Source organism: Falco naumanni, chromosome 9 (genome assembly GCF_017639655.2).
Source record: "Falco naumanni isolate bFalNau1 chromosome 9, bFalNau1.pat, whole genome shotgun sequence".
NCBI classification, from domain to species: domain Eukaryota; kingdom Metazoa; phylum Chordata; class Aves; order Falconiformes; family Falconidae; genus Falco; species Falco naumanni.
This window is the reverse complement of record NC_054062.1, coordinates 10,742,139-10,768,323: the sequence shown is the minus strand read 5'-3', so window position 1 is coordinate 10,768,323 and position 26,185 is coordinate 10,742,139. Positions and strand designations below refer to the sequence as shown.

General features: G+C 42.6%; 2 protein-coding genes across 6 annotated transcripts in view; one reads left to right on the top strand and one right to left on the bottom strand.

Moving 5' to 3' along the window:
- The window catches only part of RABGAP1 (RAB GTPase activating protein 1), a 74,206-nt gene extending 56,420 nt beyond the window's left edge, over positions 1 to 17,786 (bottom strand). Inside the window, exons 1-6 of one of the 2 annotated variants that reach the window (XM_040606510.1) lie at positions 17,694 to 17,786; positions 10,838 to 11,039; positions 4,291 to 4,525; positions 3,512 to 3,716; positions 2,708 to 2,882; positions 2,153 to 2,310 (exon numbers count right to left, since the gene is read on the bottom strand). In XM_040606510.1, coding sequence (XP_040462444.1) covers positions 2,153 to 2,310; positions 2,708 to 2,882; positions 3,512 to 3,716; positions 4,291 to 4,525; positions 10,838 to 10,987 — 923 coding nt within the window. In that variant the 5' untranslated portion in view covers positions 10,988 to 11,039; positions 17,694 to 17,786. The remainder of the gene's footprint in view (positions 1 to 2,152; positions 2,311 to 2,707; positions 2,883 to 3,511; positions 3,717 to 4,290; positions 4,526 to 10,837; positions 11,040 to 17,693) is intronic. The other variant, XM_040606511.1, reaches the window with a different exon arrangement.
- Positions 17,787 to 17,789: 3 nt separating this feature from the next.
- On the top strand, positions 17,790 to 26,121 carry ZBTB26 (zinc finger and BTB domain containing 26). 4 transcript variants are annotated; one of them, XM_040606536.1, is made up of 4 exons: positions 17,790 to 17,878; positions 18,135 to 18,215; positions 20,541 to 21,475; positions 22,126 to 26,121. In XM_040606536.1, the coding sequence occupies exons 3-4, from the start codon at positions 20,551 to 20,553 to the stop codon at positions 22,320 to 22,322; spliced, it is 1,122 nt and encodes a 373-aa protein (XP_040462470.1). In that variant the 5' UTR covers positions 17,790 to 17,878; positions 18,135 to 18,215; positions 20,541 to 20,550; the 3' UTR covers positions 22,323 to 26,121. The 4 variants fall into 4 exon arrangements, with proteins under 4 accessions (XP_040462470.1, XP_040462469.1, XP_040462466.1 ...); XM_040606535.1 differs by having other exon boundaries at positions 20,541 to 21,798; XM_040606532.1 differs by having other exon boundaries at positions 20,541 to 26,121.
- Positions 26,122 to 26,185: the final 64 nt, after the last annotated feature.

Below are 26,185 nucleotides of genomic sequence, written 5' to 3'. Positions count from 1 at the left end.
ACTTCAGCAGGCGCATCCCTGTGCGCCACAGCCACGCTCCCACCCACCACGGACCCCAGCAGCTGCTGCTGCACCCAAGCCCCAGATCCATCAGCACCTTTCAGCCTCAGAGTCTCAGCCAAATCGTTTTTCAGTTTCAACACTTGAGCAGTCCTCTGGAGTGCTGAATAAATACTGGATTGTTAAATGGGATTTATTTATTTAATAAATAAAACTTGAGCTGAATGTAAATCCAAGAAGAGAAACATCTCTGAAGCTGTGGCTAGGAGCCAATGCGCTCAACAAGTCAGAGCATTTGGCAGACACGCTGTACTGAAATAAAGGCACTTCAGCAATTACAGAACACTATAAATGGTTACATAATACATCTAAGGGCACTATGTATAGGCTAAGCAGACAAAATCTTTTTAGCATAAACTAAAAAAGGTCTTTTTAGAAACCAAGGTTATCCAGCATCAGACTTAACATGAAAACATTAGCTGATACAATGTGAAAATTTGCTCTAATACTCTCACCTTACACCACCACTTGCTAGTAACACCTGGCTCAGGAAAAAAAAATGGAGGAAAAATTAAATTAGATTTTGAGAACTTGGTCAGAAAACAGAACCCGTTAGAAACAGAGGCAAGCTTTGTTCATAAAGCTTTTTTGATACTGATGAAGAAACACTACTTTACAGATCAGAACAGCTGAGTATTTTAATGAAACAATCGTAGCAAACCCAAGGAGAACTAGTATTGATGACCTTTGATAATAAATTGGAATTCTGCCTTCTTTTCTGCTCTTAATAACTAATCCAGAGATCAATCCTAAGACATCACAGGGAAATGGGTACAGATGAAGGATTTATCCTTCATATTCTTAAAATGTATGATGTAACTAGAAGTTGCAATCACAAGGAGGAATACAGCAAGCTGGGTTTCTACTAGGATAAAAACAACAGCACATCTACATAAGCAATGCCATTCAAGAAATTTGCCTTTCCTGGGCAGCACTGGAAGATTTCAGCTTGAACTATGCAACTGCAATAATACCAAGGCACCATCATGTAAAGAGGAAAAAGTCCATCATGGATGGTTTGTTCTGTTACACTTTGCTCTCAAACTTCCCTAGAGAATTCTCTTTGTTCAACATATTTAAGAAAGGCTGAAATGAATTTATCCCATTCACGGAGCAAAAGCAAACCTAATGACCAAAACTAAAATGCAAAGTGATCTTTACATTCCAATATATTAGAACCTTCTGCCTCTACACAAATATCTTTCCTATGACTGTAAGTAAACAAATATTTAAGAAAAGGGTTTAATTATTATTATTATTATTGAATTTTTATATTTTGAATTTTAATATTGAATTATTATAATTGAATTAGAGACATTCTCTTATCACAAATTCATGATTGTATAGTTATTTTCTGATATCGGGTTGCATACAGACCCAGATGTCTGGAGACAAAAACCACATTATGGACAACTACACCTTTATTTATTTCTGGAAGAGCAATGTGGGAAGACATTTGAGATTTCAATCATCAAGCTCTCAGCTGATAAAGCAGTAATAGCCCTGCACTAGATATTAAAAATAAATGTGACTTGTGATGAACAGATTTGACTGAATGTTTCTCTGAAAAGTAAATTAAGTTTTTAGGATCAGTAAAATTATCTAAAAATTTGAATTTTTCAGAGTTACTAGTTTTCTACACCTTCTTTCATGAGACATTATTAAAAACATGTATGCTTACGCCTCCTGCAGTATTCACACAGCCCCAGCACCTTTGAAAATCAGGCCGAAAACAAACACAACGCTGGATCTGAGAGCACAGTCACAATGATGCATTTTCAGCTTCAGCAGCAATTTAGCTGAATGCAACTTAAAAAGCATTGCACAGAAAAGGGTTTAAAGACAAAAGAAAAATACAAAATTGAAAAAGCACTCTGCAGGTAGCACCAGGTTCAGTTCAACAACCAAGATGAAATAGTCCACACGGTCACCACTGTTTTACTTCCCAAAAATGTTTTGTCTGGGATTCCTCTAAACTAGAATAAGAAACTTTAAAAAAGGGGATTTAGGGACCACCGCAGGCTCACACTCTCTATTCACTCACTCTCCAACAGAATCAGACACTGTATGCACAGGAATGAAGAAGCTATACCTGAAATAGCCTTTCCCATCATCTTCTTTGATTTCCAGTGACACAGAGAAGGTGAAAATATCACTGTCTGGAGTCTGTGGGGTGGCAATGGCCGAAAGCGGGGTTTGTTTGGCAGAACGACGGAAGGCAGTGGCAAAGCTGTACAGTATTCGGCTCACCTACATTTAGACAGCACCAAAGAAAGATCAGAAAACTACAGACATACAGAATGCAGCAGCTGAAACCGACCTGAATTTTCACTGAAAAATAGAATGAGAAGTAATTATATGAAAATAATTCATTTTCAGCATCTAATTAACTGCTTTTCTACACTTCTTAGAAGGATAAACTATTAAATGTGTGTTCTTATTTCATATCATATATGATTATAATAATAATTATTATAATCATAATAATATGATTATATTCATATTATATAGGTTTCTATAATTAACTTGGGGTAGAAACAAGTCCAAAGTGATGAACTACATTACTTCTGAAGTGCCTGAAATACTTCATTTCAGTAATAACATTTACATATACATAAGTATCTTCTGACAAAAAGATTCAACTTACAGCCTCTTGGATTTCACATCGGAAGACATGAATCCTGAAGAGTTCTGCATTGTAGTGGCTTTCAGTGAAAGCAAAGCAATCACTTTCAGGGGTTCCATCATGCCCTCGTACACAGAAAAGGATTTTATAGATTGGGTAATTTGCTATTTCTGTGTTTGTCTGAGGATCTAAAAGTCTGTTAAAAGAGAGAGGGAAAAAAACAAAGCTTGCACCTTTATAAGAATTATTTCGGCCAGATAATAACTTGCAAGCTTTAATAATTCAAGCACTACTGGAGAAAGTACATCACAAAGAAACTAGCTCCTGTCATTTACTGCACAGCTTGACCAGAATAATTATATTTAAATTGAACAGCATAAAAAAAGTACAATACAACAGTCATTTCCACAAATAATTTCCCCAAAGTTTTAAGGCCACAGGGTTCCAAAAGCTACACTAATATGCAGCAGTGGATAGCCTCCTCCCTGTTAAGCCTTGTCTATCAGCCATTTTCCAGCTCTACAAACTAAGTACTTCCAAGGCTATTTCCAAAGTGTTCATCAATAAGCACTCCCACTACAGCTTTGGAGACACCTTGGATCATCATAATATTTCATACTGATCCTTAGGACAAAAAATGTCTTTGGTAAACAAACTCAAAGCATCGCTTTTTTCAGATCTCTTTACAACCTGCTTTTTCCCCTAAATGAAATTCGAAGTTGCTCGTGTCTCCTTCCAGGTAAACGGGTAGCTTGTTTCCTTTGCTAAAACGAAGTAAGATTAAAATGCACACAGTCACAGAGTACACCTGAGGGAGCTCCATACCTCACCGTTCCTTCAGAGACATTAGGCACTGACAGAGTCACATCTAAAGAAATCTGGCACTGGCTTCGTAAGATGGACATCATCCTGAGGGCTTCCACTTCACTGCGGGGAGCATTCACAGAGGCACAGCCTAAGTAGGTGAGCTTACTAAACACCACGCTGTCCTCATCTGTCATAGGTGTAAAAGGGCTTAAATCCTCACAGTCTAGGGTGAGACACAAAGTTGAAGGTAAGAAGCAAGACAAGGCATACATAAGGAAATTATCAGATTGAGTCATAACTAGCTAAATGACAAAAGCAACCAAGAAACACATCACAGCAAGTCAGGTCAGGCCAATACACTGCAGGGAAAGCCTGCCTGAGAGCCAGTTACTGGTGGCAGAGCACAACGCAGCTATCCCAACTCCACAACCAGTGGCCTCCACAACCACTCAGAGGCCTTCTTTTACGTATCAATGCACCAGTTTTCATTACAGCAGTAAGATTGCACAGACGAGCTAAACAGACCAGTATTTTACACAGCCAGGCAAGTAACCATGACATTTCTGCACACACCTCAAGGCTAGTACAAGTGTTTTCAGGAGAGGACAGTTCAGCATATGTTAGCTCTTGTATCACATAACGTGACATTTACCACACTAGGTGATTATAACGGGAAAAACGGGGAAAGGCTGGTGGACACACCCATACCTACATTCTCCTTCCTTTCCCCACAGAAAGCTAGCTCATTCTTGATACCACCAGGCATTCCCTCCCCCCCCTTTTTTTTTTTTCCTAACCTCCCTGGGATGGTTTCACTGGCAAACTCATTTCTGGTTTCTGGAGTCCTGCCACCAACACGGGGTTAATGGTAGAGGATGCTGAAGCTTCAAGGACAACAGGTTCTTCCCCATCTCCATCAGTTCTAACTTCTTCTCCATGGTCCCGGTCACTTGACTGATCTTCCATGGGTGGGTCCATCAGCACGTCTTCAAGCTCCCTCTGCAGCTGCTGTTCGCTTCCATTCCCCACAATCTAAGAGCCACAAACAGAGTTGGGACACAAAAAAAGACTGTTCAAATGAAAAAAAACAAACAAACAAACACCAAACCAGAAAAACAACCCCCTCAGGCACAGGGTCATTCATATGGCTTTTTCTGCCAACCAAAGCAGCAGTTAACAAATTTAACGTAGTTGCAACTGTAACATGCTTTAACAAATCAACAAGCTCAAAGCAGGAATTTTCTAGCACTGGGAAAAGTGAGATTACTTTCAAAGTAGTCTTTAATCACCAACTACAAAGACTAGCTTATGATGGAAGAAACTTACAGCTGGCCACAGCCCAATGGTCCATAATAATTCTCAGAACAGTACCAGAAAGGGCCAAACATAATTAAATATGCTATGTGGTCCATGCGCAAGATAGCAAGGTTTCACAGGACGAGAAGAATCTGGAACAGGATCCTGCCATCACGCTGAGGAGAAGAGGTAGTGTTTTAATTCCTAACACTCATCTACAGCCTGACTTGGCTCACTGAAGTCAATGTGAAAGCATGAAGCAACCTAAATGGTGCAAAATTATGTCCTAAGCTAAAAAGAGCACGAAGACATTAATTTCAGGAAACTCTTAGGTACTGTATCTGAGGAAACCCTTTGTCTATGCTTCTGCAGTTATTTGGGAAGTGACTGATGCTTTACGTAGTTTAGAAATTACACATGGAAATGAGTTTACAGAAGTGTTTTACCAGATGGAAGTCAGAGAAAGGTACTTTGTTCCAACACTTGAGCTGCTGCTGGTTATTATTGTTGGCACCAAACCTCAACCCTACGAGCAGATATGCATTTCTATATCCTTATGCATCTGTAAGCTTACCGACTTAAGACGCTACACGCAAGCTAATAAAATCCAAATTGTGCAACTAGCCCAAGTTCTTAAAAAGAATGTCAATGAAATCTTACTAAAGAAAACTTTCTTTTTTAAAAAAATCTGTAAAATAGGATGGTAAAGAAAGGAAGTAGTTAAAAAAAGGAGGAAGAACACAGAGCAGACTGAAACCTGCCCGTAACACAATCTCAGTATTAAAGCAAATTCCATCTGCCTCAAAACTAGCATCTCACGGTAGAAAATTAAATTAACTCGAAAGTACCTAAAGGAACCACCCAGGTTCTCACATTTTAACTGTAAATAAATCAACCTGAAGTCCAGCTAAGATTGCTGAAGTAACACTGGAACAGATAATAGAACGCCTTCACGTAGGCAGATTAGCCTTACAAATAATTAAATGTACCGAGTAAAACATCAGATGTCACTTAAATATTTGTATGTGCATTTCCACCAGGCATATCTCAGGAATAATTACAGTGAGATTAGAGGTTTCTCAGCCAAGTCAGAATTCTGCATATGGTTACATCCTGCACATCCCCAAAGACAGACAAACTTCTCAGTTTAGAGGGGAAAACGAAGAAACATGAAGCTTACTTACTGTCTTCTCTTTCACACTCAGACTCACAATCTCCAAATAATTATCTGTATCTGCAGCCTCTATCTGCATTGCACTAAAGGTGCAAACTGCATATTACTTTTCTGGTGAAAAATAACTAATGCACAAGAACATGAACAAAGAACAGAAACTTCTGACCTGGAATTACTCTAGAATAGAGCAAAATACAATTACTTTAAGAGAAGGGAAGTTCCAGATCCCTATTCTTCAGAAGAAAGTAGGCATAACATGAAATTCACAGGTCATGAAAAAAAAAAACAGCAAGCACACAAGATCCTAGAGGCAGAAGGGACATTAAAAAAGTAATAACCTAGCAACTGGTTTACTACAGAATCTAAACAGCAGCAACAAAAACCTGTGCAATGTTTATGCTCTTGAAACTCATGCTCAAAGTAATTTTTTGGTATGGATTAAAATACATCCACGTACCATCTGGGATCATCTGCCAGGAGCAGGACAGAGTAATTGCCTTACTCAGCTGTACATCCATAGAAGCATCAATAACTAGTTATAGGATTCCACAGATTTGCATTTTCCTCCCAATAATTTTAGTATTCATTTGCACAATTCATCATGGAAGCAATGGAAAATCTTGTACAAGCATGTGGTCAAAGGCATAATCCTTTTAACTATCAAGTTGATTACTCAGGTCCTTGCAGGCATTTGTCAGAAAGGTGATGATGATGACAGAAGATGTACCATACTACTTTACTGCACACAGTTTACATGTCTTGCAACAAAATGTAATGAATTAACTATGATGTCCTGCCAGCGCTGTTAAAGCCTATCTATAAAAACCCTAAAGCAACTTCTAGTTTACAGGTCACGTTTTCTATGACACTTGAAGTTAAAATTCATTCTGGCAAAAATGCATCTCATATGTTTTTCCGCACAGTGATTAAACAGATGTCAGTCTGGGTTTGGGAAAGAAAGGGGAGGAATTTATATCCAGTGAGAATTAAATGTTGTAACGGTATGAACATAAAATGCACATGAAAAATGTTCTATTCCATTAAGATTACAAGCCAAAAAAGTCTGAACGGTGATCCACTGTATTTGGTAAAGTAAACTGTATCAATTACTTTATCTAGATACTGCCCTATAAAACATGACCTTGAAAACAGAAGCTCCTAAAAACAGTAGTGACAGGTAAAATACGAATCCAAGTTTTTACGGTGTGACAGGAGATAAATACTTGTTAAAAAGAAAACAGTCTCAAATATTCTAAAACCTTCTCATTAAAATCTTGATTTAAGAAGTTAATTTAAAAGGATCCCTCCAAGAAAGCCTTCCTTCTCAGCCCAGACTACCCTCAGAAAGAGTTCTGAGAGCCACAGTAAATGCACGTTTGGGCTGGAGGAGCTCTGCTGTTCTCACAGTCAAGTGCAACAAAGCAGCTGCCCAAGAAACGAGGCCTAAAACACAAACCAAGACTGACTTTCCATCAACCAAAGTCCCTTATGCAACCATATCAATTCACCACATCATGGGAACAGCGCACATTAAGACGTAAACGTGCTCAGAACTTTACTGCAACCCAAAAACCCATAACAGGCAGCAGAACAAAGTGCAGAACTCAGGGCAGAAGGGAGGACACAAGGTGTCCCCAGGCAACACATCACATAGGTTTGCTTGAGAGAGAGGAGAGAAACCATTTACCCTAATCATTGTTTTCTCCATTTCTCATAAAACTGAAAACTAATTTTACTGAACCTTTAAATAAGATGTAGCAAACTTCCATTACAGCTACATGGGGGATTTACTAGCAGTGTAGTTTATTCCGTTCTCCTGATGCAAGTGCTGCTGGCCTCGGCTGCGAGAGGTCTCACTGCACCGTGCCGCTCAGCAACTCCAACAGCGTGCTCCAGGAGCCAGGCTTTCGAAAACCCAGCTCAGTCCCGCTGGCAGGGGGTGAAAGCAGACAGGGACACAATACCAGAAAGCAGAGACAGCTAGCAAATTGTATTTCTGGAAAACAACCACTGACAACTCCTCTTCAAACTGAACCAAGTACTTCAGCACAGACAAAAAGCAGAAACACACTTATTAATTACGACCAACTGAAAAAACCCACAGTTCCTGATTCTATTAAAAGAAATATTTCTCTGGACTTTAGAAAGGACAAAAATAAAAACATGCATTAATTCAGTTCACAGCACTATTACTTCAAACCATACCATATCAACAAATTTGAAGTGAGAGCCTTAGGTTTGATATACAAATTTCACAGCCTATGGCATTCAGCAAACACAAGCCTAAACTTGTAGCACCATCCTCAGACTGCGCTTAGCAAATGAAAGATCCTCAAACTGCTTTTCTAAACAAATAAAACACCAGAAGAGGACACCTGCTCAAATAGTTTGCTTTTCTTAGTGGGCACATCAAAGCAAATGGGTTTTGACATATACAAACAAACTGACTTCCTTGTAAGTACCAAAGCAATTGCTTCTGGAAAAAACCCATCTGATTTGTTCCTATGAAATATACAACTTCAGTTCTCATGTTGTACTGTTAATATTAATTTTCCATATACTATTTAAACAGCTTTAGATATCACAGTGACAGTACTTTTAACATACCTCTGACAACCTTCACAACTCCACTTACCCACGCACACAACAAACAGTTTAATAACAGGGTACAACTGACTACTGAATCACTATTTGCAAGCTTAAAAAAAAAAAAAGACACCAAGAACAAAGCCATGTTCTATGGCAGTATGTCTCTCTTCTTGTAGAACAATACCAAAAGACAATGCCTGTCCCTAAGAACAGCTAAAAAGTCTTCCTGTTTCCTCTGTTACAAGTTTTCACCTCCTTAAGCAGAAGGAAGGAGGTTAACAGGAAGATCCCTGCGTGGGAGAACTCAGCCTGCGTACCCAAGGTTGTACACTTCCATCCATTGCTCCGACTGCAGCCAACAGCCCAAGAGCACATACTCAAACCACACATACTCTCAAATGCCACGACACTGAAAGGCTCAAGGTGAATCACTTTGCTCAAGGATTGTGCTCAGTCTTGGCACCAAATTCATAAAGCACCTGATCTTTTAAGACCTGCAAAGCTCTGTGACATTCAGTGCCAAATCAGGGAACAGCATAACTTTCTTTTACAATCATTGATGATCAGGAGGCAGCAACATTAACGTTCTTCTTTCTTTATCAAGAGAAAGAGCATACCTGTAGCCAGCATTTTATAAACCACTTTGGAAGCAAACACATGAGAAAAATTTAAGAAATAAGCTTCAGGAGTCAGTTTGAAATTGATTAAGGATATTCTTCTCTGAAATATTTACAAGCTTTATGAAGATGACTTTATATACAAGTCTCTTCAATTTCTTTGGTTGTACTAAACAAGATATAGCATGTCCTAGAAACACTGCAGGACAGCCACAAGGCAATCGTTAGACCAGCAATACAAATAGTTCCCCCATGGAGCAAGAAGTGTTGCAGACTACAGCATTTCATGTTTCCAAATTTTCCTTGGGAATAACAGGATGGAACGGAAAATCTGGTTGACTGTGTCTGTTCTCCTGGGGTCTCAAACGATGCATCACAACTTTGGGAGCTATTTACATACACTGCCACGTAAGCATTCCCAAGGTAAGCACCACCATGGAGACTATTCTGAATTCTTAAGTATTTATAGCTGCTGGTATTTGCAGCATCTAGAAAGCCAAGCATGAGGTTACAGTCTTTTTTCACAGATCACCTGTGATTGTTCAAGAAAATTTCAAATTTTTTTAGACTATCCTGTAAAAGTGGCGATCTTCTGCATTAGCAATAAAACATAAGGGAACATTTTTGCCAGATTAAGTGAAAGTAAGATCTTGAGACTCTTAACTAATAGAATTAGCTTGAAGTCCTATGTAAAAGAAAATAGCCACTGAAATGGCATGTATTGTCCAGGACTCAAAGGAATGCAAGAAAAACAAAGCAGCTGGGAGGTAAAAGCAAGATGAGCAAAAGCATCAAGAAACGTTCAATAAAGTCTCTGTTACAATTGCTGTTAAGGAAAAGAGGAACACTCAGTCCAACACGCAGAACACGCAATTTCTTATCACCTTTAAGGACACTATTTTTAAGACATAGATGTGATTGTCAATATCAGACTCTTGCAATGGTGGAATATCTTTCCATCTCCCACAAAGACCACACTAATTTGACTCACTCTAGGAAAGATCCAGTTTTTCACACATTAAAATGATGGAATTTGGAGTGTTCACCTTACTTGCGTTGCTTTGCTTAAAGACTGCTGAAATACAATTTGGGATGAAAGATTTTCTTTAAGTAAAGGGGAATAATAAAAAAAGAGTGACAAAGGTCTCTTTTCAGAACAGCACTTTTAAAAGTGAGAAGATGTCAATGCCCTTCCAATTCACACAAGCCTACCACGTAGGCTTGTGTTCTCAGATTCATGCCAAGTTGTTAGTTATAACTCCACTTCTACATTTCTTAAAGAGAACATTTCACATTGGGGAAAACTTTAATATATGTTTGAATTAACAGATATGGTCAAATCAAGTGTATGACAGCATTGCTTATCTGAAAGCTGTGATAAAATCACGGTTCCAAGTTCTTGACAATCAGTCTGTTTCATCCTAAGCACTTCATGACCGATTCTGCCAAGTGGGAAAAACCCCACAGGTAATGATGGAGAGAGATTCTACTCAAAACCTAATTACCACCTCTGACATCAGCAACAGTAACGCAAAAATTACTGGCAAAATCAATTCTTGAATAAGTTCTCCCTTCCGTCAAGTTTTCCACAATAAAGAAGTCCCTCTTTAAGCTCTCTATGGTTAGTTTTAGAAGGATAGGGAAGAAACTCAGGTTATTGATTCTTACCTTCAGTCCTGTTTTTTCATCATCACTACCATTATTTGTAGATGGTGTTTCATCCCCTTGCCTGGAAACCAAGACAAAATCTTCACTGTTAAGAGTGGATACCGAGTCTGAAGAGACACTGATTTTTCCAACAGAAGCCTTGTCATCCATGACTTAAAAAGGAAGTTCGATTCATGAATGAGATTAAATATGTTATAAACTCCTGAAAAACAAAAATCATAAAAATACTTATATAAAACTTCATCCTAAAACGCTCTTTTCAGAAACCTGCCAACTAGTCATAAGAAGTAACACATCTGACAGCATAACCGAGTGGCAGCTCTTCTGTCAGTGTACGCTCACAGTTCTGCTCTGATTTTGCTCAGAAGCATGCCACTATCAGAGCACTGGTTTCCATAGCCCACAAAAGGGAAGTTAATAGACCTTTTTGCAGTATTTCATTATTATGTCAGGCACCACTTTCTACACACAGCACCAAACAGGCCCCTGGAACACACACTACACCTGCTGCCAAAGGACTCGTGTTAAGGCCAGAGCTATAGAGTCCATTACTTTCCTCAGATAATCTGCCTTCACCTATGGTCATGCAAGAATGACTTTTGTAGCTATCAGAGCTCGCTGTATGCTGCGGTCTCGTTCTTTTGCCCCAAAACAAGATTTAGATGTGGAAGGATGCTCTAAAACCTTGGGACATACAGAATTTTATGAATCCATGCTGAATCTTCTGTACTGTAAAGAACAATAAAAGAAAAGATTTCCAAGAAGCAGGAAGAACAGCGTAGGCTGGATCAGTACTGAGAATCTGAGCCAACAGAGGATTTTAAAAAGCTGGAACTGGCACTGAGAGGCATGTGAAGAAAGGAACAAAAGGTGAAGTTCATCCGTACACCTTGAACTCTACAGCACAGATTCTCAGAATCCATGGCTCAAAACAGACTGCTGTGATAAAAATGGGTGACAAAAATTCCCAGAAACCCAAATATACCCTTATCACAATGGCTCGAGTCTTTACATACTCCCAAGCACGACCAAACCCAAGTGCTTTTTCAGCCTGAGGTTCCGCCCTGCGTTTGGTGGAGCCCTGTCCCAACCTGGCTTCCAGCAGAGCACCAAACAGCGGAGAATCATCGCATTCGTCCCTCAACCAAGAACAATGCACCAAAAATAGCAAAGCCTGCTTTTATTTCTATCAATACCCTTCCCTCCACAGCCACTAATATGACATGAAACCTGCCAGGAGGATAACAATTATTTTTTTTTCCCCTCTGGGTTATTTTTAACCTGATTACTTTACCAATTGACTCACTCTGTGGTCCTGAAATGTGTTTCAGTGGACAACTGAAGCAATGCATAAGAGGAAGCACAGATGTGGGTTGTTCATGAGTAACAATATACCTATGATTATTGGGTTTCATTTTCAAAGGCATTTAAGTTATTTAGATAACCTTTCAAAAAACATTTTAAGATCCACTGACTTGAAATGAGAATTACTGGCTGAGAAATGTAGGTATTTTGAAAAGTTTTACTCACTGTGTGTGTCTAGCTAGTATTACTTGCATGTACCTTAAAGATAGGTCAGAGTTCTCATTTCTAAAGATGCTTTTTTTTTTTTAAAGAATTCATATTAAAACATTTCTAATTCCCTACTGCACCATCTATATATAATACACAGATCACCTGAAAATTACTAAATCAAATATTCTGAAACAGATTAAAAACAAGCTTCAAACACCTAAGATGCCTTTAGCTTTACTGTTTCCATTCAAACAGTGCAAACTTATATGCCACACAAAGACAGCATGAATAGAAGAGCAGACTTTGATCGCAAGCAGCTGTAAAGATCATCTAGGCAAGGATCAGTTTAGTAATTTATTTTGGTATAGTACATCCATCTCCAAGTGTTAATTTCAGCTGTATCAAAGTCTTTCAATCTGACACCTTTCACCAACATTAACTTCAATTAAAGAAAAAGCATGCCATGCTTTTCCATACTCCTCCTTCTAGCAGCACGGTGTAAACAGACACCACGCTTGATCCTGCGGCACAGCTGGCTTAGCCTAACCCCGACGGTGGTTTCACAATACAGCATTGCAACAGCAAAAGCTCTCAATTAGTCCAACTTTGCCAACATTGGGCAAAACTCTTACTGAAATTACACAAGATAAGAGAGCACAGGAAAGGGGACAATGTTAGTAGACTACTCTAAGGAGCTCTTATTAGTGATGTACCAGCAAGCAAGGCTCAATGGCCCAGCCGTGCTGGAATCAGTCACAGAGGTTCGCTGGATTAACGCTTAAACAGTTGAGGTACAAAAACAAGGTCTTAAAACACTAAAAATGCTGAAATATTGCCTGAAGTTAATGAAAATTTCCACATCCCCGTACTTTGCTTTGCATGCATTTTATTTCCTCTGTTGCTTGTTATCAGTTTGTTCCATGCAGATTACTGCACGGATCATTTTACCTGAATCAGAAAATTCACAATGGCAGAATCAACAACAGGAAGCCCATGAGCTCGTTAAAATGTGGGCCAGCCTAGAAGGGCACACATCAAAGCCCAGCAGAGCAATTAAGTGTGGCAGGCTTATTACTCCTCTGGAATCAAAAAGCAAGAACAAAGAGCAACAGTAACAGTGCTCTGCAGTAATACCCGTAACTCGCCTAAGATGCGAAGTTTTCCCTGTTGCCCCAGTTTAGAGAAGTAGGGGAAAAGACCCCAGATCTCAAGTTTTAATGTTTCTCAGAAGAAGCCAATGTCTCATCCCTTACATGGAAAGAGACTTTGGTTTCCACATAAATAAAATATGATCTTTTGAATTCAGCATAGTTTAGTTCCTGACATAAAACTGCACCACAATAACGTAGTATTTGCCGGAAGACACCTTTACACCTCTACGGGAGATGGAGCATCTAGGTAAAATGCACACCAAGAGGCACATTTTTACCAACTTATTTCTGTGGTCACCCACGTAACTAAGTGGGTATCCCTAGCCTCTCCTCACAAAAAAGATCATGAGAAAAAGCTGCAAAATGAGAAAGTCAACACGGCTGGTTCTTGGGTCACTGCTTTCAGTTTTATTTAAAAATCTAATTCTCAGTGCAAATCACCCTCACTGCTGCTGCTATACAGTGCTGCAATACGAGCCCAAGAATCAAACAATCTGGTAAAGGACTGTTCTCATTTACCTTTAAAGCAACCAAACAGTAGCAACCTACCTTACTCTATTCAAGATAACATGCAAAGGAACAGCAAAGACACCATCCATCATGCTAAAATCTCAAACTGGAAAACAAACCTATCAAAGTTCAAGATTAGTTACACAGATTTATAAAATATTTATCCTTTACTTTCCTATCCTCTCCGAAGTATCTGGCACCTGACCTGCAACTTGTGATCAAATTTTTCCTTTTAAGTACCGCCAGAATGAATTTAAAAGAGCTTAAAACAAACAGTATATACGGAAAAACCAGAACCCCTTCCATTTTACATTACTGTAAGAGACTGACGCTCGAATGCCACCTTGAGACGTGCAACAAGTGAAGCAAGGCACTCATAACTGCAGCTGGTCTCGCTCCATTTCCAAGGAGCACCTGTTTTCTGGTGTTCGGAACAGCCACACTAAAAGCCAGAGGGTAAGCAGAAAAAACCCAGTGTTTCAAGCATGAACTTTTCTGACTGTTTAAAACAGCAGTTACCTTTAAGTCAACTGCAAATGCATTTTAGTAGTGAATTTAGAGGGGAATACAACACAGAATACGCTTAAGTTTCAGGTTTTCAGGGTAGAAAAGAGAAAAAGCATGAGAACAGGCATGCAAACTAAAAAGGAAAAGAGATTATTTCTTTCCCTGTTCACATCTTTCTCAGCTTTTATACTTCTGCTGCGATTCCTATAGCAGTTCCGCAAAGTAACAGTGTATCTGATGAAGAATGTACCAGATACAGAAGAACAATATAACAATAGGAACTAAATTACTGAAGAATAGTATAATTCAAGAAGCTACCTTGAACAACAAAGTCAGAAAGCTCAGCATGCAAAATAAACTTAGATCCTCTATACCCTAAAATACACAACCATTAAGTATAACGTTAAAAAACATGGAAAACAAGGAGGTAGCATGCAGCCAAGACACTGAGCTAACTGATTCAATACAAATTGATTCACTGAAAATAACAAATTTTCTGTTTGTATTCCTCTGGCTTTATGCATAGCTTAACAATAATAGCCAGTACAGTTCAATCTAAGCTTACAAAGTTCTGCTTTCCTAGTTTTCATCATTAGCATCTTGGCGTGGGTGACAAGTGGAATTTGTAGCAGAGCTCAGAAGCTTTCCAACGTACTTTGCAAAGCTGTGTTATGACAAATAAGCCAGCATTCTTTAGAACTCAGCTCTTCACAGTCTTTGACATCTATGGCTTTTTTACCTTCACAATTCACATAGTGTACACTTACTGTTTTACAAATTCACAGCGAATCCTGAAAAAAAAGCCTGGAAAATACTACAGCACAACACTGTCATCACAGGCAGTCGTGCCAGGTGTTTCAGTCTGAGCAGCGTAAGAGCAAAAGCGATGTCACACTGACAGACACATGGGAAAGGAGCTGTAGTTTGACTTTTTTGAGCACATACACACCGCCTGTGTCTTACAGCGGCTTTGGAGAAAAAACCCAAATACACAAGAAAGATCAATCACTTGCAACTCACCTACCATGTCATTAGTTTGCATAATCACATGTTTGATTTTACCCACCTTCCCTGTGCAACACTCACCCTTGAATGCAACAAGTATTTTGCACACAAGATGAAGCAAAGAAGCCACTGAAATACTGCACGTGAAAATAAAGATTCAGGATGACTAAAGAGAGTGATTAATAAAAAACAGCAACAACAATACTAACTTTTCTGCTCACTTTAAACACACTGACAGCCAGAAATGTTCTTGCTAACCTCAATAGCCAGACAGAAGAGCAGTATCATTATTTGGAGATATGCTGCCTCAAATTTCACCCCTCCACCCCCTAAGAGCAGAGGAGTGAGTGAATCATTAGACACTATGCAAAACCAGGCACCAGACAAAACACTTCAGCTAATGCAATCTTTGTTAACAGTCTTTAACAGATCCATAGCTATTGCCAAAATAATTTTGCTTTTAATTTGAACTATCTGCTCAGGGGACAAAAGTCTAATTTTAGGCTCTTGTAATCCCAGAAACACGCGGCAGGTCCTGGGAAACCATGGTATATAAAAGAAATGCTGACACCGCCTTAGCTAACCCATCACAAGAATGTCACTGGAATGAATTAACTCCGAACGGCTGGTTCATCCACTGGCGCTCCATGGGCATCAGGGGCTGCCTGCACAGGGGAGCTGGGACACACAAGGACACAACACAGGCTGGAGGCTGGGATAAAGGCAGCACGGCCAGCGGCTAAACAAACTCTGAAGCTGATGCTCTGTACACTTCTGGAGCTCCTCTCTCATTAGGATTCAAACAGAAACGGAGTTACGCTCACCAGGCAAACACAGCACTGCAAAGACATGCTGTGAAAGAGCTGAAAAAAGGCGAGTTACGTTGGGCGCAGGCTGGTGAAAGCTGGCTGCACGTGGGCTTGGAAAAGGAAAGGAAACTCCTGTGCCAAGCTCCGTTTGCTAATTTGTTTACTGTGTACACAAAAATAAGTTTGCTCAGGTCCTTGACCTTTTAATGGGAAGCAGAGGCCTTTAAAAAAAATGCAGTGTTTCTGAAATTTAACTGGCAATAGGTTAGCCCACGCAGGTTTGCATTTTCTGATGAAGTAGCCAAAAATGTCAGGAATCCTATCAAGTTGTGCTTTAACAAAAGGAATAAAACTGGGAATACAGCTCAAGCCATAACTGTACAACAAAACAGGTGCGCAATATGGGTCTCTGACTTGTCTTTAGCAGCCATGACCTGCTGCCTCTCTCCAAACCTCTCCTGAGTGTTTTTCCTCCTCCTCTCTCCCCCAGAATGCCCAGAACACGCAAAACTACACCGACAAAAACCACCAACTCTACTTCCACCGCTCCGACCTTCACTTAATTCTTGCTGATCTGCGTTTTTAAAGCAACTTAGCACAGCCTGTTTTCACCCCGATACAACCAGCCCCAACCCTGCTGCTCTGGGGGCGGTCCCGGTGGGATACACGTCCCGGCCACCGGGAAGGTACAAAACTACCGAGAGAAACACCCGTTACGGCACGTGAAGCCAGGAAAAGGGTCTGGGCGCAGGGAAACGCCACACCGCCGGATCCATATGGAAGCAACAGGCGCCAAGCCGCACGGCCCGGCCGCGGAGCGGGGACCGGGCGCCCGGCCGGTACCTCAGCGCCGCACCCCGCGGCCCGACACAGCACGGCCCCGCCGCGGCAGCCCTGGGGCACCAGTGGGTCCCCCGGCTGGAGGGGCCAGGCCGGCGCCCCCCACCCCCGGGGCTGCCGAGGCCGGGCCCAGCCCGGCGCCCTCCGCCCGCCCCAGGACCCGGCGGCGCCCGGCCCCGCTCCCACCGCTCCCACCGTTCCCACCGCCGGACGGCCCCGCGCCGAGGCCGCGGCCCCTGGAGGGGCGGGAGGGCAGCGCGGCAGGGGCAGACGCGGCCCGGGACGGCGAGGGAGGGGCGCGCCGTTGAGGGGGCGCAGCTGCCGCACGCCCCTCGCCGACCAGGGACGGGGAGCGGTGGCAGAGCCTCGGAGCGGCGGCGGGGCAGTGCCCGCACAGCGGCTCGCAGGCGCCGCGGGAGCGGGCCGGGGCCGCCGGGTGGCGGCGGGAGAGGGGCAGCCCAGAGGGCGTGGGGGGAATGGGGCGGACGAGACCCGGCCGGCAGCGCGAGCCCCACCTACCCCGGCCGCCGCTGCCGCCGCCTCCCGGTGCCGGGCCTGGGCCGCCGCTGCCGCCCACCACGTGACCGGCGGAGGGGGCGGGCGCCCCGCCAGGCGCTTCCGGGTGCAGGGCGGAGGGCGCGCGGGCGCTTCCGGCGGCCGAACAATGCGGTTCCGAGTCGCCGTCCTGGGCTGCGGCGGCGGCTGTAGGTCCCGGCGGGCCGGCGGGGCGGGGGCGGCGGCCCCGGAGCGGGGTCCGGAGCGGGCCGCGACTCCCGCTGCCCCCGCCGCCGCCGCCTCTGCCGCGGGCCGGGTTCGGCGGGCGGCCCGGCCCGGCCGGGGGCGCGGCGGGGCGCGGGGCCGCCCGGGGGGCGCGGCTGGCGGCCGGGCCAGGCCCGGCGCGGGGGCGGCGCGACCCCAGGCCCGGGCGGCGGCTCACGGCGGCTCTCCTCCCCTCTCTAGGTCCGTAGCCGGAGGCCGCGGCGTGCGCTGCGGCAAGAGCGGCCGCGGGTGCCAGCGGGGGGACGCGGCCCGGCGCTACAGGTACCTGCCCCTTCCCTTCCCTGCGGCGGGGCCGGGCGCGGGGCGGCGGGAGCGGGAGCAGGCGGCCTCCCGCCGCCTTTGCAGAGAACTTCGCGTTCGGGCGCTGTTTGTAACAGTGGCGCGGGCACTCGGCCGAACTCTCCTGGAGGGAGCATCGCCTTCCCGGTTATCGGGAGTACGGAGCTCTCCTGGAGCATCGCTTTCCCGGCTATTGGGAAGCACGGGGCCGGGAGCCGGTGGCTGTCCGCGGGCAGTAACGTCGGCGACAGCACCTGCTTCCAGCCGGGGGGCTCCCGGCCTGTGGGGTGCGGCCAGCCGGGGGGAGGCTACATCTGCCCCCCTCCCCAGAAAGAGGGCTTGGGGGTCATTTGAGGGCTTTTTCTTCTTTACTTTTTTTTTTTCCCTTGGGGATCAGTAATAGTGGAAGCTGAACAAGTGCCAAGGCAAGTTTCTTCTCTTTTTGGCTTCTTACGATGTGGCTCTTGCAAACCGCCTGGGAGGGCTGAGTGGCTGGAATAGCTGTGCCAGCTTAACGGCGCAGGGTCATGGCACCTTGGCGAGGGCCCTGTAACTGCATTTGTGTTGTAGTAGCCCAAGGCAGAGAACACAGGCTTACCAGTAGGCTTCCTTTGTCACTTCTAAGAGAAAACAAACTGTTTGGTAATGCCTGAAATTCACTGAAGATACTTCATGGAGATCTGTTGCTGCTGTTCATATCTGCCAAAGGCTACTGCCTCATAAAGTTAAACTTTTTGCCCTAGGAATGGGTATGAGTCAGGCAGTGCTGAAGATGGGATGACTGCAACTGGCAGATCTATTTTCTGTAGATTCAGCAGAACTGGTTGTACTGCGGAATGATGCTACCCCTGTTTCAGAACTTTCTATGGCCCCTTGTTTCTGAAGGCTTCTGAAATCCTTCAGCAATTTTTTCATGCCATACCCTGGAAGATATACTTGATCCAAATGATAACTGATCATCAAATTGAAAGAACCCTGTTTATTAACAGATACTTCTAAAAATGTTCTTTTTTGAACCCTTGTGTATTCACTCATTTACACTGGGCGTGACTCCATTCCCATTATGTACACTGAGCTGGTATTTCATGCCCAAGAGAGCATGATCTGCTTTTATCTATAAACTTCAAAGCTTCCTTTCAAGCTTTATGTGGTGTTTGTAGTAGTTGTGAGGTATAAGTTTTGCTTTGTTTTGTTATTTTATCTTGCCAAATCTTGCATCATTTAGTCTTCTGTGATTTCTTCACTTCCTGCAATCCCAGTTCTCTGGCAGGGTTGCGCATGAGCAGTGTTTCATCAACAGTCAGTGTAGTCTTACAAATTCTTGAAAGAACTGTTGAAAGACAGAAGATTGATACTTGCTTTATGGAAGATGCACTGTTCTTTATTCCATGTACTATCAAACAAGAAGAAACTTCCTAGAGGAGTGATCTTCCAAAGAAAAAGACAAGAAACAAGACACCCTACATTCCCTGGTTATTCAGAATGGGGAGCCATGAAGGCATGATTTATATAATGAGGGGCCATACAGAAGATTTTTCTGTGATCATCTTAAAAAACAAAACAGAACAGCACACAGCAAACCAACCCCGGCAAAAAAAAAAAATAAAACAAACTTAAAAGGACAATCTAACATGGTGCGTTAAACCCAGTGCTGCAGATATTGCAAAGCTTGCACAGGCCTTCTTGCTAAAATCTGCCATGTCAAAATTGCGGTTACTGCTGATGAGACATGTACATCAATATTCCTGCAAATTGTGGAGTGTCCTAGGGTAACCGCAGCCATTGTTCTTGCAGTGTAAGTCTTAGGAGCACTGTATGGATAGATACAGAAGGTAAAGAGGGATGTTTGTATTTGTTATGAAACCTATTTAGGCATTAAAGGAAATCAAGAACCAGAAGCTAAAGGAACGTTCCTTAGCTGGTAAAGACAAAATCTCTGAGGAGTTTTAATGTAGAAGCAAAGCTTAATGAGAACAAACACTGCTAAAAATACTTCTATGGTTTCCCTTTAAATTCCAGACAAGTAGTTTGGAAAACATCTTAACTCTTTAGAATACTGCTTCACATCACCTCTATTTTATATTCAAGCTGCATTAAATTAAAAAAAAGGTAAAAGATACTGTAAGGCAAGATGTAAATTTGATTTTTTTTTTGTTTACTTTAACTTGTAATGGACTTTAGTATGTATCTAGAATAAAACATCTGATTAAACACACTTTATATTAATACTTTAGACCCTTCTAACTTGCATTTTAGAAAACAAAAAAGTTCTCACCTGGTTTTTTTTTTCTTGCTGCTTTTCCTTAGGTGTGCCAAAATGTCAGAAAGATCAGATATTCTTCACTTCAAGTTTGACAATTATGGGGATTCGATGTTACAGAAAATGAACAAATTGAGGGAAGAAAACAAATTTTGTGATGTCGTGGTTCATATAGATGACGTTGAAGTTCATGGGCATAAAATTGTGTTTGCTGCTGGCTCTCCCTTTTTAAGAGATCAGTTCTTACTAAATGACTCCAGAGATGTAAAAATCTCTATACTGCAGAGTTCAGAAGTGGGAAGGCAGCTGCTTCTCTCCTGTTACAGTGGCATTCTGGAGTTTCCCGAAATGGAACTGGTAAACTACTTGACTGCCGCAAGCTTTCTGCAGATGAGCCACATTGTTGAGCGATGTACGCAGGCCCTCTGGAAGTTTATAAAACCGAAGCAGCCATTGGAGAGCAAGGAGTGTGAACAGCAAAGTGACTCCTCTGAGCTGAAGGAACATCAAGGAGACGATGACTCTCTGCAGCAAGATTCACCTTGTATTCAGCCTTCAGAAGACAGTATGGACATGGAGGATAGTGATATTCAGATCATCAAGGTGGAGTCCATTGGAGAGGTAACAGAAGTTAGGAATAAGAAGGATCAGAACCAGTTTATTTCTTCGGAACAAACCGCACTGCATTCCTCAGAGCCTCAACACTTTCTTATCAACTCCACCGTTGAAAACAGGACAAGTGAAATAGAGCAAAATCACCTCCACAACTATGCCCTTTCATATGCTGGCAGTGATAACATCATTCTGGCCTCTAAAGATATGTTTGGGCCTAACAACCGAGGTATCGACAAAGGCCTCCAGTGGCACCATCAGTGTCCAAAGTGCACAAGAGTATTTCGGCATCTGGAAAACTATGCTAATCACTTAAAGATGCATAAGCTATTCATGTGTCTACTCTGTGGCAAGACATTCACTCAGAAAGGTAATCTTCACCGGCACATGAGAGTGCACGCAGGCATCAAACCGTTCCAATGTAAGATCTGTGGGAAAACGTTCTCTCAGAAATGTTCCTTACAGGACCATCTCAACCTGCACAGTGGGGACAAGCCCCATAAATGTAACTACTGTGACATGGTTTTTGCGCATAAACCTGTTCTGAGGAAACATCTTAAGCAGCTACATGGTAAAAATAGCTTTGACAATGCTAATGAAAGAAACGTTCAAGACATAACCGTGGACTTCGATTCATTCACATGCAGCGCTGCTACAGACAGTAAGGTCTGTCAGCAAGCTGATGCAAGCCAGGTACTGGATGCAGGGAAGCTGCCTCAGGCTGTGCTGGGTTTAAGAAATGATAGTACCTGCGTCAACTAAGCAATTAAAACCAGCCCTTTATAGGGATCGTGACTGAGAGGAGCAAACAGTTGGTTTGGGCTCTTACCTAAACTAGTGGTATGCCCTGCAAGGCTACAGATGGATGGCTGGCGGGTTGGATTGCAAAACCTGGCAGGTCTTCAGCCATCGTTCTTAGTCTTACTTGATATTTTCTGTGAATAGCGATCTTCCTTCAGGTTTCTGTCTGTGTCTCTACTGTGGATTATGGGGTTAATTGTTTCATTTCTCTCTGATTAGGAGACTCAAGACTAAGACCTTTTGAAAGACTGTCGCTGTGGGCTGCAAGTAAACCATCTGCTGTACAGTTAGAGGCCTCTCTGTGTCTGGGCAGATGGAGGAAAGAGCAAAGAGGACAAGTCTGTGAGATAACCCAATTTTTTTTAATTTTTTTTTTTTTAAAGCACTGGATAACCGAAAGCACTCCATATAGTTGAATTTAAACTTACCTCTTAAAATTATCTTTCTCTGATCTTACCCCTAGACCCCTACAGTTGAAATGAAGTATTTTTGCATTGCTTTTTTGCCCTTATAAACTCTTTCAAGAAACTTCTGCTGCCAATCAATGCTATCATAAAAGCTCTCAGGGTTTTTAACCTCGACATGCATTATGAAAAGACAAAACCCTAAATGATTTGGCAAGGTTAGCTGATCGTTGCATAGAACTGTTCAAAACGAAAATAAACTGCAGCTCTGGAATGTGAGAGGCCGGTGCCTGGAGTGCAAGTATGACCTATTTCTTGTGCTGTCATACTTAGAATTTTTAAAGGCCACTTACCAGTGTACGTACCAAGACAAGCTAAACATTTCAAAACTAAAAATAACCATCTATCTTCCATAAATTTGGTATCACATAAGCCACAACAGTTTTTGGTTCAAGAGCAAAGCTGGAGTGGAGAAATACTGCTTTTTTGACACTGTGAATAGAATCTGTTTCAAAAGCTGCAATGTGTAACAGCTCCATGCTTGCTTTTGGGTTTTATTTTGCTTTTTTTTTTCTTCCCCCAACCTCCTGCCATTTAGTTCTTTTTTACCTCTCCTTGATATCTAATAAGGGCCACATGTCAGTTAACTTAAAAAAAAGGATCAAAAATACCTGCCATGAGAACATTAACAACAAAGGTTTTTGATTTCTTGGATGTTCAGAGAATATTATTATTTTTTTTAAGTGACCTGCATAGTTCATGACCGTTAGTGTTTTACAGAGCCTAGGATGAGGTATAGGTAGCACAATTTCTGTAGGTTAATATATCAGCTATTGACTGTACTCAGCAATACCTCTTGTATACCGCCTTAAACATCAAATGTAGCGGGAATGACGTGTTAATTGGGATTCTGAGATTATACCGTATCGCTTCTCAAAAGTGCCGTGGAATTATCCGCATCCCAATCAGGCTGAAAGAAACTAATTTATCTGAGGAACACCATTCCCAGTAGAACAGCACTCTTATTACATTGAAGTGTAGCATAGACTAATAATCAAATGGCTGATCCTCGGTAGAGAACTGCTGTTTGTATTTGGAATAAGTGTTTCTTCCAGTGCAGCTCTTTTCCACAAGGTTTGCCATGAGGCTGAGATTATGCTTCCTACCTAAAAGTAGTACTGTTTGTGTGTTTGAGTGAGGGGGTGGGGGTGAACGGCTGCTATTGTATGGTTAAAAATGCTAAACAGGTATGACCAAAGGTGTGTTAGAGCAAAAAATGTTTTGTATGTAATTAGCAAAAGTTGGTTTTGATCTTCAGATATGTGTGTGTAGAAGCCAGGATTTCCTTACACAGACATTACACTGATGGACGATAAAAAGCATTAATGTTGCAGAACGCTTTCAGAAATCCACGTACTTTCAAGTAGAAAAGGAAGGTGATTCTGTGAATCGTTTTTTGCAATTGAGTTCTTAAACTACTGTACTTGACTGTTACATGAACTATTACATGGACAGCTGTGATGTAAGCAATGGAAACGGAGTCAGGGCATTACACCTTTCAAGTTGTAGCAAATATATTTAGGCCTAAGATCTAACTATTTGGAACTTTTTAAAGTTACTGTTCAGGTTCATGGGGCAGAAAATAGGTTTGCATGGCAAGAAAAACTTTCTTCTTAAAGCCACCTGCTTTCAGAATAGTTTTGAGCTAAAAATGACCGTGACAGTTGCATCTGACACTTGCATTCTGTCTTCAGACAGAATCTTCCATATCATTCAAACATTTTGGTAATTTATTATTCACTATATGGAAATAAGTTGTAGTGCTAATATCAAAATGAAGATAGACATGGAGAATAAGAGCTTGCAGAGCCAGGTCAATGTGCTGTGAGGGACTAGTGAATAATCTGACCAGATATGAATATGGACATGCTAAAGAAAATGGTTTTCTGCCAGAGAAAGGAATAAAACTGTACAAGTGCTAGAAAAAGTGACAGTAGAATGGACAGTATTGAAAGCTTTGTCTATCTGGGAAGTTATTTTTTTTTCTTGTGGAATGAATGAAGCTGTAATGTTACTGTAAGGAGAATACAGTTTGTTGAAGTAGCTGTGGGTGACCTGAAGCTGATACGAAGAGACAAGGGGTTTCCTAAGAAACAAAAAAAGTGATTTGGTCAAGATATATAGGTTTTCAATCCACGCTGTCCTGTGGTGATGTCAACGTCTGAGAAGGCTGAGACTGCAGGCCGTTCAGTTAAAAGCCTGCTTGTGGTCATTTGGTGAGACCATGGCAGAAATAAGTAGGAAAAAGCAGGAGTGCAGAAGACTGCTTCTTCAATGAAAATGGACGCATCTGTTGGATGAAAAGTGACTTCTTACTAATGTATGTGCTTTTGGCCTGGCAAAAGGGTGCAGACCAAAAGATTTATGCAGGAGACAGCTGTGTGACTCCAGAAGCACTGGAGATCTAAGAGGGCAATGCACTGATGGCACGGTGCATTGTCGGTGCATTCGGTGCGCGTCGGTGGTAGAGTTCATCCAAGATTTGCCCCTATATGGAACAGACAAGTGAAAAGTATAGAAGAGGTATTAGAAAAATCTGGCTAATGCTTCTTCTCTGAATTATAGATTAAAATGGAGTGAGAATTATTATAAATGGAATATACAGAGGCAGCTTGACTATAGAATAAGATGAGTTTAATTGTCCATGTATGTAAAATGTTGTCTTCATTGCAATGTCCCGATTAGTGAAAGACTAGATCCATTGGTTGTTGCTACTGATGCTGCATATTCAGACGAGGACTATGGCAGTTATCATAATCTGTGTGTTAATGTGTAGAATACTATTTGCTGGTAAGTGGATAGTCTCACAACTTTATGTGCTGTACAACTTCCTGCATATTCTAAAAATAACTGAAGTCTATTACAAAAATATTTTAATAACTCCTTGAATATATTAGGATTTTTTTTATGTTTGCATTTTATTTATTTATTTTATATAGAAGAAGAAAATCTTAGAACTCTTTAGGTTTACCAGAGGTTTAGGCTCACCACTTTTCTGAGTGGTGGTTGCTTGTGTAGCGTGTGTTCCTGGCAGCATACGGTGCAGCTGCACAGCCTCCTGTCTAGATCAGGGATGAGTCTTTCCTTAATTTATTTTTCTTTTAGAAGACCTGTTTTGCAAGTTAGTAACTGATAAAATTGAAGTGTCAGTCTTTTTTCTCCCCTAGCTTTTTGGCAAAACTTAAGATAGCTGCCGCTGAATTTTTGTTGAAATAACTGAATTGTGTGGGGCTGATTTTGGTTCTGGAGTCGTCGGGAGGAGTAAAGGCGAGGAGGGAGAATCCAAATGTGCTGCCAACTGAGGCTGTGGAGAGGATTCTAAAGTCACGTTAAATCTTGGTTCAGGGGGCAGGCAGCCGGCCCTCCCGCGGGGCGAGGACTGAAGGCAGAACGGACGTTTTTCCTCCGGGACTGTAACCACGGCCCAGCATTAGCTACCTCTTCAGTGATGGGCGAAGGTCTTACACTACGCGTAGTTACCAAAGCAGGCGGGGCAGCGGCTGCGGGCAGCGCCCCTCGTGCCCCGGCCCTCGGCCTGGCCTCGCTGACGGCGCCTGCTCAGGCGGCGGGGCGGAGGAGCCCCCGGGCAGCCGCTCCCCGAGGGGCCTTACGGGGGCGCCCCGGGCCCGTACGTTGCTACCTCTACCGGACGTCGGGCGAGGCGCGCCCCTGCCGGCGCGGCGCGGTGTCCCCCGGCGGCAGCCGCTGTAGCAGTGCCAAGTCTTCTAATAAACGTGCTGCTAACTCTGTCTCCCGCCGCTTCTCATTTCCCGCCGCAGCACCGGCGGCGCGGGGGGTGGGGGGTGGGGGGGCGG

Coding starts and splice junctions, on each gene's coding strand:
- ZBTB26 (XM_040606532.1), top strand. CDS start 20,551: ATGTCAGAAAGATCAGATATTCTTCACTTCAAGTTTGACAATTATGGG.